General features: G+C 39.8%; 1 protein-coding gene across 4 annotated transcripts in view; it reads left to right on the top strand.

Annotated features, from left to right (window-relative positions):
* The window catches only part of LOC113010706 (phosphatase and actin regulator 1-like), a 50,229-nt gene that overhangs the window by 10,859 nt on the left and 25,844 nt on the right, over positions 1-13,526 (top strand). For 2 of the 4 annotated variants that reach the window (XM_026149901.2, XM_080292935.1), the window contains exons 1-2: positions 8,421-9,032; positions 11,785-11,949. In XM_026149901.2, the coding sequence (XP_026005686.1) occupies positions 8,747-9,032; positions 11,785-11,949 (451 nt within the window). In that variant the 5' untranslated portion in view covers positions 8,421-8,746. Of the gene's footprint in view, positions 1-8,395; positions 9,033-11,784; positions 11,950-13,526 lie in introns of those variants that run through there. The other 2 variants (XM_080292936.1, XM_026149902.2) reach the window with 2 other exon arrangements.

Here is a 13,526-nt window from a genome sequence, read left to right as displayed (position 1 = left end):
TTTTTCATAGTTATCAAAATCCTTCCAGCAATAAGAACAATGACAAGGACTCTGCGCTGAGAGGTGTCTAGTGTGTCTTGTCAAGTTAGAAGTAATTTACCAAAAAATCCCACAAATGCAGCAGGTTTTGACACTGTTGTAACATTTGAAGGTCCTGCTTCACTCTAGAAAAACTTGTTGTTTTGGCCTGTTGTTGTTTGGGATGATGAGTTAGGGTAGTAGAACTTTGTTGGCTGTCACACAAATCTTCTGGTCTTCTTTTAAATATTGTTGAAATTTGAAGAGTTGTTATGTGTTGGTGCCACAGCCACTGATGGTAGCTCATTTTTACTTTTTAGAATAATTTTTCCAAATACAAATTGTTGGCTTAGGATGTAAGTTTATCTTCTCACAAAAAATACTTTGGCTAGGAGAACCCAAGCAACCAATTCTGTTTATCACTCAGAACCAAAATCTTTTGAGTCATCTCGTGCCTTTTTAGTTTGCTACCGGAACCAAAACTCTGGCCATGAACAAAACACTCAAAAGGTTTCTTGTTGCCTTCCTCTGAGTTTGTAAATGACAAAACTATTATTTTTGTTTGTATTGTCATTTGACTAGCCTTCATTAAAAGGCTGAAGTGTTACTTCAACGGAGGCTCCTTGGTGTTCACTCAAAACAACAGGCTGCTGCCCTACATTCCTTATCATTTCTGAATTTATCTTTTCAAGGCTGTCTTTTCTTTCCTTTTTGTACTCACTTCAAAGCGAGTTATGCCTCTGCTGATCCTTAGCAATACACATGAATCATGATATGACAGCCATGGCCTTCATCATTGTCCAACTTTAGTTGCTGATATGACTCAGCTGCAACCAGCTGTAGAATAAAAATGGCAACCTAACCACCAAAAACATTTATTTTTGAAACTCATGACAATTGAAACATGTGACCTCAACCCAATAAGTTGAGCATGAGTGTGATTTTCAGTCACTGACATTACTGAATGCAGAGAGACCCACAAACAAGCAACCACTGCAGTGAAGGTCTAGCATAGCATGTCAACAAAGGAAACACAGCATTTGGTGATGTACATGGGTTCTCAGCTTCAGTCAGTTATTGACTGCAAAGGATTTTCATCCAAATATTAAAAAACAATTCCTAAATTTAAAAATTAAGTTATTTTGTCTAATTACATTGATACCTCTGGAAATTTGAGACTATGTACAAACAGTTCTGTAATTCCAAAACAGTAAAGCTGAATTTTAATTCAATTCAAATTGAAAGTCTGCACTTCAATCACAACTTGACTGTTTGATTTAAAATCCACTGAGCTTGTGTACAGAAGCAAAACTACAAAAGAAAATGTGTTACTGCCCAAAAACTTCTGGACCTAAATGTTTGTCTCAGGATGCCTTTGAATGGCTCCCAGGGAAGTGAATGACTTACACTTACTTACTAGTTATAGATGTGACAATATTCAGTAAAAACATAAGCACATAGTTTTGTTGTTGTTGTTGTTGTTTTACTCTAAACACAGTTATGTAAAATATAGTAAGTCCAGTATTGGTTTTAATTTAAAAAAAAAAAAAAACTTTCCTTGCAATACTTCTGCACATTTATAAATACTCTGCTATCCAGTGACTGTACATTTATTTTATTAGGTTTATAGTAAATAATAGGAGGGTTTTTTCTGTTGACTGCTTGAACTTTTTTTTTTTTTTTTTTCAAAATCTTCACATATTCTTTCTCCATGAGCCCTTCCAACTTGATGAGATTCCCAGTTTCCGATGCACTGAAGCATCCTCACAGCCTAATACTCCCACCAACCATGTTTCACTGTAGGCAACCTGTTCTTTGGGTGGTATGCCTCTCCATTATTTCTCCAAACATATGCAGTGTCTCTGTGGGTGAAGAGCTCTAATTTTGTCTGCCCAAAGGACAAGCTCCAGGTTGTCATTAGCATACTTCAGTCTGGCTTGAACATGCCTCTTTTGCAGAAGTGGATCTCCTCTTGGTCTGCAAACTCACAGTCCGTTCCTGTGCACATTTTTAATGATTGTCTGCTCTGTAACTACAACTCCTGAATTGGCTAAGTCATTTGTTAGTGTCTTGCCAGATGATGTGGGGTCTGTAGACCCATCTCTCACTAGTTTACTTTCAAAGACTTTGATATCTTTTGCTTCTTACGTCTGCTTGTCTTATTCTGTACTGTGTGGCTCTCTTTAATTCCTTGATGATACTTCTCACTTCATTTCTTGACACTCAGAAATGCTGTGATAACTTTCTATATCCACCTCTTCCTTTATGAGTGTCAACAATTGTTTTTCTCACGTTCAAACTTTGGTTTTTGGCACAACACTTTCTCTAATCAAAGGTGAAACCTGTATGTCTCACGTTTCACAAGCTTTAAACACTTGAAGTTAAAGCACATCACTACTATAAAAATGTCAGTTTTTCAGGGGGGTTCAAAATATTGACTATGGTCATTTTTCTTTTCTGAAATAATTCTGTTATTGTGTGCAAATAGAAGTAATTTATGCTTTCTAAAGAAAACTACCATGTTTGGAAATGCTATGCTGAAAATCCCTTCCTTTGTTAAACAAGCTCTTGGGATATTCTAAACAAAACCTTTTCACTTCATACCTAATAATTTTGCCCTCATCTTTACTTGGCTCTGGGTTGATTTATACTGCTAACAAGCATATGGCAAGACATATGTATTTATATAATAATTTTATTTTTTTTGACATTGTTCATTGTTTTTCAGGTACTGGCACCAACTTCTTCAGATTAAAATGTGACTTTTTTCAATCTAGCCAGCAGAGCTGAGTTATCTTTAGGGCCAAGCTCCATTTGGAAGATTTTCTAACAACAGAATTTACAAAGAGAAAGATGTAAAAATATAAGACAGACAGGTGTTTAACAAGAGCCTCTACCCCTGAATCCTGCTCTGTAAAGTGGCTGTTCATTCTGCTCAGTTGACACTGGATAGTTTGTGGGCAGAGCAACTGGATCTGAAATCCACACTGAAGCACATCTCTGGCACCACCTGGTGGCATATGTTGTTCAATTTTAGCTGGCTGAGGAGGTCAAAATGGAAATGTGCATGTTAAGTGTGAATGTATGAAATGCGTGCGCTGGTCCTGTTCTCATCTGGCGTGAAAACTATGCTTTCACTTTATATTTGTTTATGTTTCGACACCATGAACAAGATTCAGGAGAAAAGCAGAGAGGCCTGTTTTTGTGCTGATGTGCATATAAAAATGTGCAGTCCGCTGTGGTAGCGCAGTACGTGATCGACAACGCTTGCTCTTGTGCCTTTGAGGATTATTGCTTCTTTAGTTCTAATGGGTCAAACTATCAGCCAAGCGGTTGTAGAAAAATTATTCAGACACTTAAAAGGGAATTACTCATTGCCAGTAATTATGCAGAATGGCTGCTTGATTATCATTACTGATCACTGTTACGTTTATTACCAATTAATCCATTCAGCCAGCCATCTTCCCCTGCCCTTTCAGATGCAGTAGACAGTTTAGGAACTTACTTATGAAGGTAAATATGTTGCAGAGTGTGAGGGCTTGGTAATGACTGCCAGTTATCTTTTATTTGTCCATTTAGGTAATTTGTAATTTGGCCCCTTCCACGTTTTCATCAAGATTGGGTATTATTATTTTATATTCGTATTTACGCCTTACCTTGCACGTACAGTGCATGGTAACTAGCTGTACGCTGTGTGTGTGTGTGTGTGTGTGGGGGGGGGGGGGCTCAGGCACTATTTCCAGCACTGTGATAATGAATTCCTCCAGCAGAGCGTAGTACATCACAGCTCCCTGCTTCACTATCTCCCACTGAGCTGCAGACACAAGCTGCAGAGGAGGGACGATAAGAAGCACGGAACAGGGAGGCAGGGAGCCGAGCAGCACAAATGGAAACAGCAGAAGGATTTTGGATACTTGCAAACGGGAGAAACTCACTGTAGTGCTGCATCACCTCGCACAACTTAGGCATTTATTGATGCTTAGTTGGGTGTTGAACACTTACCTTTAATATCTCGCTCACTGCGCTGTAGTGGACAAAATTGAATTAACAAAACCTGATTTAGCGATGAAGATGGCTGCTTGCTAATAACGTCGTAGCTATGGCAAAACTGGAATATGGAAGCCGGTGGTCAGAAGCACATCGCTTCTCCTTTGGAAGTAACTCTGCGCACTGCGTCTTGGCGCACAAACGTGCACGCGAGAGGGTTAAATCATCATATTTCCCCCAATTACAGACAGTGTTCGTGATATTTTAACATTTGGAGTCCATAAATGTCGCTGCACAGTGTAAATGTTTGGTGACGAAACTGAATATTTTTTGTGCTTTGAATTTAGAGTTGGCAAAATGCCAACTGACCCCACTAGATGGCAGCATTGCAAAGACTATTGCATGGAAAAAGCTGGGCAGCTCTGCAGTGGATGCCTCCTACTGCAATGATTTCATTTTAGGTTCTTCTGTTTTTGTTTTCTAGCAGATTGCAGTGTCAACACAGTGCAGAATGTAACACCTGCATGTACTTTTCTAAAGTCTTTTTTACTGTGAGTAATACTCATATTTAAGCAATTACCCAGCTGCTTTTGTTAAGTTTATGCAAGTGAGTAAATTATATTTAACTTCACCTACCACATGTAGCATATCCTGGCAGCACCTTTCATTCAAAACTTATCAGTTTAATTAACAATAAAGAAAGATTATGGAGACATAAACAAGACAAGAAGGGAAATGAAATATGACAGAAATGAGAAGTGAGCAGCTTTTTATTTTCAGTTTACTAGAGGGTAGTTACAGGCATGTTATCACAATCCCTGACACTTAGTGACCATTTCTATGAACACTTCTGTCGGCTTAAGTGGCTGAGCTGGTTAGTATCTGCACAATTATTACAAAAACAAACAAAATAACAAGTGCTCGTGTTTTAAATAAATTAACATTGTTTCACACGTGTTGCTGTCTGTGGATTTTTACATAATCATGTCACATTACTCTGTTGCCTGCGATAAAAAAGATATGGCTTAATTCAGAAGGTGGAGCCAGGAACTTCATAAAAGAGTTGAGATTCGGTTCCATAAAATCCTTCACATTTTCCCCGTGGCAAATTAAAAAAAATGTGCAAAAGGCAAAGCGCTGCACTTTTATCATCTTATCTTCTAGATTGTGTCAAGGAAATGTGGTGCTGTCTTACTATGAGTGAGCGAGGCAGATAATAATGCAGTGAGAGAATGACAGATGGGAAGAGACAGAGAGATACGCAGAGAATGGGAACAGCAGATTTGTAGTGACAGGCTGCTCAGTCGGAAGTTGTAAGATTGTTTAGCCTAAAATCTGCAAAGCAGCCATGGAAACCAGTTTGAACCAGAATCCAAAATATGAAATAAACAGAGTCACAAAACTCTGTCTTGAGGAAAAAAAACAGCAAAAAAGGTTGTACTTACAAGGTGACTCCCAAAGACATATTAGCTGAAAACTTGCGATAGCTCAGCATGTGTGGTGTGCAGTGTGTCTTTAAATTATTATTATTATTTTTTTCAAATTGGCAAAAACTGGACACGTGGAGGACAAAAGAAGAATTGGAAGGCCTGAAAACTATCTATAGCAGATGAACAGTATCAAAAAGTCATATCGTAAGAAACAGGAATAAATCCAGCAAATACCTGGCACAGGATCTGAGAGATACATCTGGACCTTCAGTTGATCCATCTACTGTTCACTGAAGCTGCTCAGAAATGATCTCAGGGAAAGGATCGCTGTCAAGAAACCATTCTTGAGAAAGGGAAACAGGGAGAAAAGGCCATGCTATGCCAAATTACACAAGATCTAGGTTGAAAATTAGTGTTTGGCTGCCACTGTACCATTTTTTGAGGGTTGCTAGCATTAAATTCAAGATGAGCTCACATTCTTCTCAAAAACGTTGATATTTTTCACTTTAAACATCTGATATGTTGGTTTTGTACCTTGCATTGTCAGTTATAAATAGTGTTTGAATGATTTGCAAAGCATTGCATTCTGATGTTGTTTACATTTTACACAGCCTCACAAGTTTTTTGGGGAAAAAAGCAGATAACTAATATTTACTGAAACTCCTTGGCAAACAGTGCTGTGAGCCAGCATTTCTATCAGAAGGAGCATGAGTCGGAATAGACTGGCAGACACTTCTCAGCAGCTGTACCTGAGCTTATTCTGACAGTTGAAGTTTATTGTGAGAGTTTGTGACAAGTGTCAGGTATGTTGTCATCAACATGAAAGTCTTTTTCTTTTAAGAGTCACAGTCATCTTGGAGATTTATGCTGAAATGCATGGAACACTGTGTTAGTGTCCTATGGCAGCTGGGATAGGCTTCTGCTCCTCGTGACCCTGAACTGGATAAGCGGTTGAATGGCTGGATGGAAGCCAAATAAAAAAAGGAAAAAAAGAATTAAAACCCTATGGTTGTGGTTCAGTTAAAGTAATGAACAGTAAGCAACGTGGTGTGTCATTTTTATTGAATGTCACTGCGAACACTAGTGGGGTTATGCAAGAACAAGTCCCAATAAGCTGAATATAACTATGGAGCCAATGCATACCCAAGATCCATAACTAGAGTTGTCATAGACAGTGACCAGTGAAATGAAACAAGTGAAAGAAATCAAACATTTAAACAACAAAAACTCATGAAAGATAGCAAAAAGAGAACATTTTACCCCGTCACAAAAGGCATGAACTGTGGTCAGCTGATTAAAAGTGAGTCATGTGAAGCCCTGACCAACACTGCGTCACACAGTAGTTACATAACAACACTGACACACGTTATTATTCTTTCCTTGCAGCCGACATATAGCCTGCCTTTGATTTGTTTCTTGTAAGACAAAAGCTGAGGATGAATTACACAGGCTAGCATGCATGAGTCTTGGCACACATCACTATTGATTTAAGCGCATTTTGTGTTCCTCTATCAGAATTATTTGGCTGGGCGGCAGCAAACAGAGTGAATGCTGTTATCAGGCCGGCACAGGAAGAAAGCAACGCAGGTTTCTTGAGTTTATCAGGGCTGTTGCTCCTCGTTCTATAGCGAGCACGCATGTACTGTACAGAGTCACACTTTGGTGCAATGTTATCTTCCTTGCATAGTAAGGGAGATAATTTTGTCCCTGTTATCTGCTAAACCCTGACTCTTTGTTGCAAAATGTTTTGTATATTAAAAAAGAAAAACTCTGCTTCACGGGGTCCTAAAGTTTAACACATATCAGTGCAAACAAACTTTGCACCAAAGAGAGGCAACTAAGAGCAACTACTGCATTGCACCGTGGTGTGAGTAAATCTGCGTGACTCTGTCCCTCATTTCAGAGAGCGCTTTGATGTCAGTGGAATAAGCTGCAGCTCATTGAAGGAACATCAAAGATACCCCCCACCCCACCCCAGCTTCACAACCATGCGCTGCTTTGAAACATGTTTGGAAATGCCGTGGGGTTCCCGTTATCTTTTTCACAATTAAAGGCTTATTAACCGCCTGTTAATACTATCAATTATTCCAGAATGTGAACAGTAACTTTGGGGATCAAGGGCGTAGCTATTTGGAATTTGTGATTTGAAGAAAGGGCATCATAATGCCTCTTTTCTTCAGGTTGAGCCCTCTCATTCTGCTTTCAGATCACTGATTAAACTCCCTTTGTTTGTTTCTTTAATTTGACCTCTCAGCACTTGTCTGGTGTCATGCCCGCATTAGATTGGTGTTGGGGTTTTTTCTACAGTCATCTTTGCTGCCCTTCAGCAAGTGTGCACATAGGTGTGATGGAAGCAGCCTTAAAGTGCTTAATTTGCATGGTTTGTTACGTTCCATTGTTTCACTATGTATTTTGTATCGGAAGCTCTCTAAGCTGAATGATGTCAGCATGCCTTTTAAGCTATTACATTTGATGACATCATCTACTGTGTGTATATATATTGTTGTGTTTTACAAAGTTCTCCATAGCTGCGGGATGCACTGACTATGGGAATCAGTAGCATTGTTATCATTTGAATCACTGTGTCTAACATTCACTCACCCGTCTAAGTGTTTGGACCCATTACTATTCCAGTCATCTCAGTTTGTGAAGTAATTCTAATAATATTTTGATTAAATATGTTTGAGATCTTCTCAGTATAAAATCAATATGTCCATCTCACCCAAACACACAGCACAACAAATTGTTTTATACTTAATATGCTTAGATGTGTTACTTAGTTTGTGTTGTGGTTTTTGCGGCTGCTTCAAATGGCACTGTCATATTAGGCAGCTTAATAATAGAAGAAATAGTTAACTGTGATCTTGTGGATGGAGGAGCAACTTTTCCTGCGTCCAGGCTGGCCTATTAGAAGCGCGTACCTAGCAGCCAATCACAGGCACTCACTCCTCAGCTCCTCTAATCGTGGATTAGCCACAACCGACTGCAGTCTACAGCTCTGGGAGTGAAAGGTAGTCACTGCCATTCAGCCTCGGTTTTATTATTAGCTCTCTTGGATTTGGCAGCAGATTTTTTTCCCCTCTCTCTTTCTCTCTCTCTCTCAGCAGCAGCGACTTCTGCGTTGCGAAACCAAGTAGGCTGCACATTTTGGGATCTCAGGTAAAGGTGTGGGATTACCGAAGAGACAAGCGACCAAATACTTAGAAGCTGCTATAGTAGGTCAGGTAGGACTCGATCCATGGCCCTTTAATTTAAACCCACAACGTAGTAACGCCGCTCCGTTTAAAGCACCGCTCCGTTTTCGCTTCCCGATGTTCAAGACGGCCAATTACCCGAGCGTGGATCCTGCGCCCACCATCATGCACGGCACTTGGTTTACCACGGGATGCCGAGAAAACACGCCCGTGGCGGTGGAGAAACCTAAGAAAAAGGCGTTCAGCTTGGTCAAAATAATGTCTCTGAACAACAAGAAGGGGCACGGCCAGCATCCGCACAATAACAACAACAACACCATGCCTTTTACGATCCACTGTCATATCGGGAAAGAGATAAAGCACATTTGCAGCAATTGCAGCCGCGGAAACGACACGCAGGACGGTGAGTAGGCTCAAACCTTGTGTGGTTTCGCCCATAGTAGGTTTGCGGTAGCTGTTACCATCCAGGATGCACACATCTGAAGATGGCTACGTTGCTTCTGTTTTTTGTTTTGTTTGGGGTTTTTTTTTTTTTAATATGCGATTTGATAAGCAGGCTGTGTGAGGATACAGTTGAGGATATAGTGTTTTTTCCCCTCGAGGGATAGATTATATTATTTTAGTGTCGATGTGCATTGAAATGACACCACTCTCCTGAAGGAGAGTGAATCACTGTTGCTGCTGTGGAAACTGCCTCTGACTGGATCAGAACTTCTTACAGGGTTGGGCTGCTCATATTTTGAACTGTTAATTGTCGTTTGACCGCAAAAATACGCTGCGTCTTTTGTTTTTTTTTATTGTCATTAGATCTCAGTATTAACCTCTAGCATGAAGCTGTGCAGGCTGTTTGCACAAAGCCTATTTTCCCCCCCACTTAGGTGTCATTACATCATCACTCAGCCATCTTGGCATGCAAAAAAGTGTTGTTAATTAAAACCAGCAGCATCAGTTGCTCATGTTACAGTGGTGGAGAATGTAGGTTATAAGGATTCTGCCGTGCAATCAGACTGATGTCAAGAAGAGGAAGAAAAGGGGAAAATCCAATGAATTTGGACACTTGGAAGAGGATTTCCTTATTTTTTTCTTGTGCAGATTTTAGGATTTTCTCACAATTACAATTGCATCATCACACATTTACAGTGTAGACTTTGATTCTATGTGTACTGGTTTTAAATAGTTCAGCACAACAACATAAAAAAAAGAAATAAATCTGGTAGTAAACACTGTATTTTGGGATAAGAGGGCTTTTGAGTGCACACTGAGATACCTACACCTGTGGGGAGATAGTATCCAGAGGTTTCATCTTCACAGGAAGGCCCAACTGCTTTACTGCAGTTTCTATTGTGTGCATTTAAAAAATAATTAGAATTTAAAAAAAAGTATATATAAATATATATTTTCAAACCCATACTCCTTTTTGAGTTAAGGTTGTGGTACTTAACACTAAGTAGTGTTTAATGTTATGAAGCAATGCCCTAAGCACTGAAGTTGCTAACAGTGAGTCATTACTGCCACTCTCTCTGTCATACAGTACAGCAGCTTGTTACTTGGCTCCTGGATGTGGCTCAACTTAGAGCTCGTTGTCTTCCTGTCTCTATCTGGCCTTTAGGCTGCTAACGAAACCATTTGAATCTCTCCTGGATTCAATTAACACTGACTGCTGGGTTATTTATAGAGTGCTGTGGTGGAAGGATTTCCAAGGATGCTGCAGAGCATTCAAATAATGGTCCGTGGGACTGATTTCAGCACTGCATTATCGCCACATTTATTTACTGTCTCATTGCCCCAGGGAGGCGGCTGTCCTGTTAAGCGGCATGTCTGTGTTGGCAAACATTGCAAAAGTGATGCAATTATTAAAAGAATAAACAAACAAACAAACACCCTCAGATTCCCTGACTGCATGTCATGGGTGATGATCTGATGCAACCGGGTGACATTGACAACAGACGTGACACGATGTGCTAGAGGGTCACCTCGTGCGTCCAGGCTCTGGACTTTTAACACTGCTGATTTTAGGGGGTTTCTTTGGCGGTTTTTGAGTTTTTCTGTTTGCTTCTGCTGCATGCTCATAAGATACTTTAAAGGTGATTTGTGTCATCTTTTTAATAGCTTCCAAGAGTTTTGAGACAATTCTAAGACATTCCCAAGCGATGCTGTTCATTCTAATAAAAAAAAATGTCTGTTTATTGTTTGTCTTAATCGCTCTCGCTGCAAGATTGTGCAGTTTCTGTATGGGTGCATGTGCAAACTGATTTGAAAAGTCTGCACATTTATCATTCAGTAATGATGTATTTTGGCAATTATAAATGCAGAGATGATTAATTTAAACAACCGAGGCGAGCTGATCTCGAAAGTATGGAAAGTAATGGAACTCACTGGCTGCTTAGTAGAAAAAAATGCAGTTTAAAAAAACATGCATTGTCCTGACTAATCGGCTGTTCTTGCACGCAGTTGCATTTGCGATATTTTGCTATTCTGATGAAATGTTTTTTTGACTACATAAAAGACTAAGTTTAAAGATTAGGTTTTAAAGTAAGGAGAAGAGAGAAGAGCTTTTTGGCATTGCGTAATTCTTTTTTCTTTTCTTTTTTTTTTAAAATCTCACAAGCTGCCAAGTAGGTTTAAGTCAGATTTTCAGCTCGAGTCCCCTTAGTTATTAATCATCCGCCTTTTGTATTCTTATCCAGCAGCCAGCTTTCCTCTTGGTGTTACATTTTAAGTGCTGTTTGTAGCCGTTTGCATTCGCAGTTATTTCTTCATGTAATATTTTGTGTTTGAGCAAATTACTTAACATTCTTTGCTTCTGAAGTCAAACAGTACTTAAAAGATTATAGGGCCGGGCCTCGTGAATATTTGATGAAGAGCTGAAATATTCCCCCTTAATGAGGTGCTCGTCAGTCTACAGCCTAGAACTGTTTAGACCCAGAGCAAATCCTGCATAATGCCATATGATGTGCAGGTTTGTTTATGCTCTTATTCAGCCTCATCTAGTTAGTGCTGAATTCTGGAGGCTGCTTGGCACAGATTATTTCTGCTTGGATATTAAAAAACAAAAGTGTTTGCTGCCTTTAGTTATCATCCAGACTATCCATCACCTCCTCTGGATCCTCACCTAAACTAAATCTGTTTTGTTTTGTTTTCTCTCCCCCTTACAGCGGAGGAAGTAGAGAGGCTTGCCGCCATGCGCTCGGAGTCCTTGGTCTCTGGTACCCACACTCCACCCATCCGTCGGCGGAGCAAGTTTGCAACTCTGGGGCGGCTCCTCAAGCCCTGGAAATGGAGAAAGAAGAAGAGCGAGAAGTTCAAGCAGACATCAGCTGGTACGTGACATCTTTTCATAATTTATCCGCATAATAGTGACACGAGTATAATAACTCCAATACTTGTAAAGACTGTACCCTGTGTGGTTTCAGTTTTTTTTTTTTTTTTTGGCGGGGGGAATCAATGCATATCCTTTGGTCAAAAGAAAAATTGATTACGTTTTTCAGTCTCCAGGGTGAGTCACAATGCAGCAAATTGATTCAGTGTAGCGCTGGAGTTTCATGTTTTGAGGTCTCTTTAGAGTTGCTTTGATCTTTCAGCCCAGTGCTGTCAGGGTCGAGTGAAGGACGTGGTCTCTTCAGATCCGGCTGTATTTATTTTCCTCGACTGACACATCCTGAATTTTTCTGTCAGCCTCTTGGAAAGGAGGAGGCACTTTGTCAGACTGTAGCTCCCAGGCTCGAAGAAGCGTCCCTGCTTTTATGGACGGGAGCTAAATCCAGTGTGAACAGAACAGGATGTTCTCATTTAGTAACATTATTCAATTAACATTTTCTGGTGTGAGTTTGCTGAATGATTCAGTATCTGTTGGGTTTGCTCATGGTTTCTTTGGCTGCTGTTTGAGTCTTGACCGTTTTAATTTTTGCGACCTCTTTTCGTCAGCTCCATCATTTGTCAGAAGTACAAGATGTGTGCTTGACTTTTTTTTTTTTTTTAAACTGTAGCTGCCTTTGAGTTGTTTAATACTTAAAAAAAACTGCATTTTTGAAGTGTGTACTTGATAACACAGCCACAGAGATTCTGTCTGTTCACTGGTACAGTCATGTCAGCCCTGTGATAATAGCATCTCTCTTGTTGTGGTTAAGGACAGTAATCAAAAGCTGAGCCAACAAAAGATAATTTCTGTTTCAATGGTGGTAATGCTGAGTGGAGCTGAGAGAAATGACGCTTTTCATTGCTTTTGTTATCCACTTGTTTTGTGTGCATAATGCTTCTGTCCCCAAATAATGCTGTTGCTACTATTGTTCTATTCAATCCTTTTTGATGGGCATTTTTGAGCTGCCATACCACTGATGATCACCTTGTTAAGTTACAGGTGGTACGCAGTCTCACAAGAGACTTCGATGCTCAGGCAGGCACATTGGCCTCAGAGAGACCACAGCTCTGTCTCATCCATTTTTAGCGTGAACCTAACTCTGAAAGTTCCAAATAAGTGGAATGTGGCCTGAACTTCTGCAACTGGCAGTGGTAGAATTGAAGCCACAAGCGTGCGATTGTGCAATAAATTGAAATGACAGGAGCTGGCAGAAGGATTTTTAACTGTAGCAAGAGAGCGTCTAAGAAAACTCACAGGGTCACGTCCTTATTATTGAAATGCACATTTGGTTTTTATTAAGATAATTACAAGTGTTTCCAGGTTAACATTAATGAAAATAATTATACACCATGAATCATTGAAGAGTTTTAATGACAATAACAATGTGTTCCAGTGGCACATCGTGGTGCAAGTTTGCACCAGGTGTTCACAAAACATCAATCTTATGGTCAGAGAATGATTAATAAGTCATTAGACGTATTTTAGAGAAGGCCCAATGGCTGGTATTTTGTCTTAGTATAGTCACTAGATGAGAAATTC

The sequence above is a fragment of the Astatotilapia calliptera genome, chromosome 18 (assembly GCF_964374335.1).
Source record: "Astatotilapia calliptera chromosome 18, fAstCal68.1, whole genome shotgun sequence".
NCBI classification, from domain to species: Eukaryota; Metazoa; Chordata; class Actinopteri; order Cichliformes; family Cichlidae; genus Astatotilapia; species Astatotilapia calliptera.
Note: the sequence above shows the minus strand (reverse complement) of the source record. Positions and strands in the feature narration are given on the sequence as shown.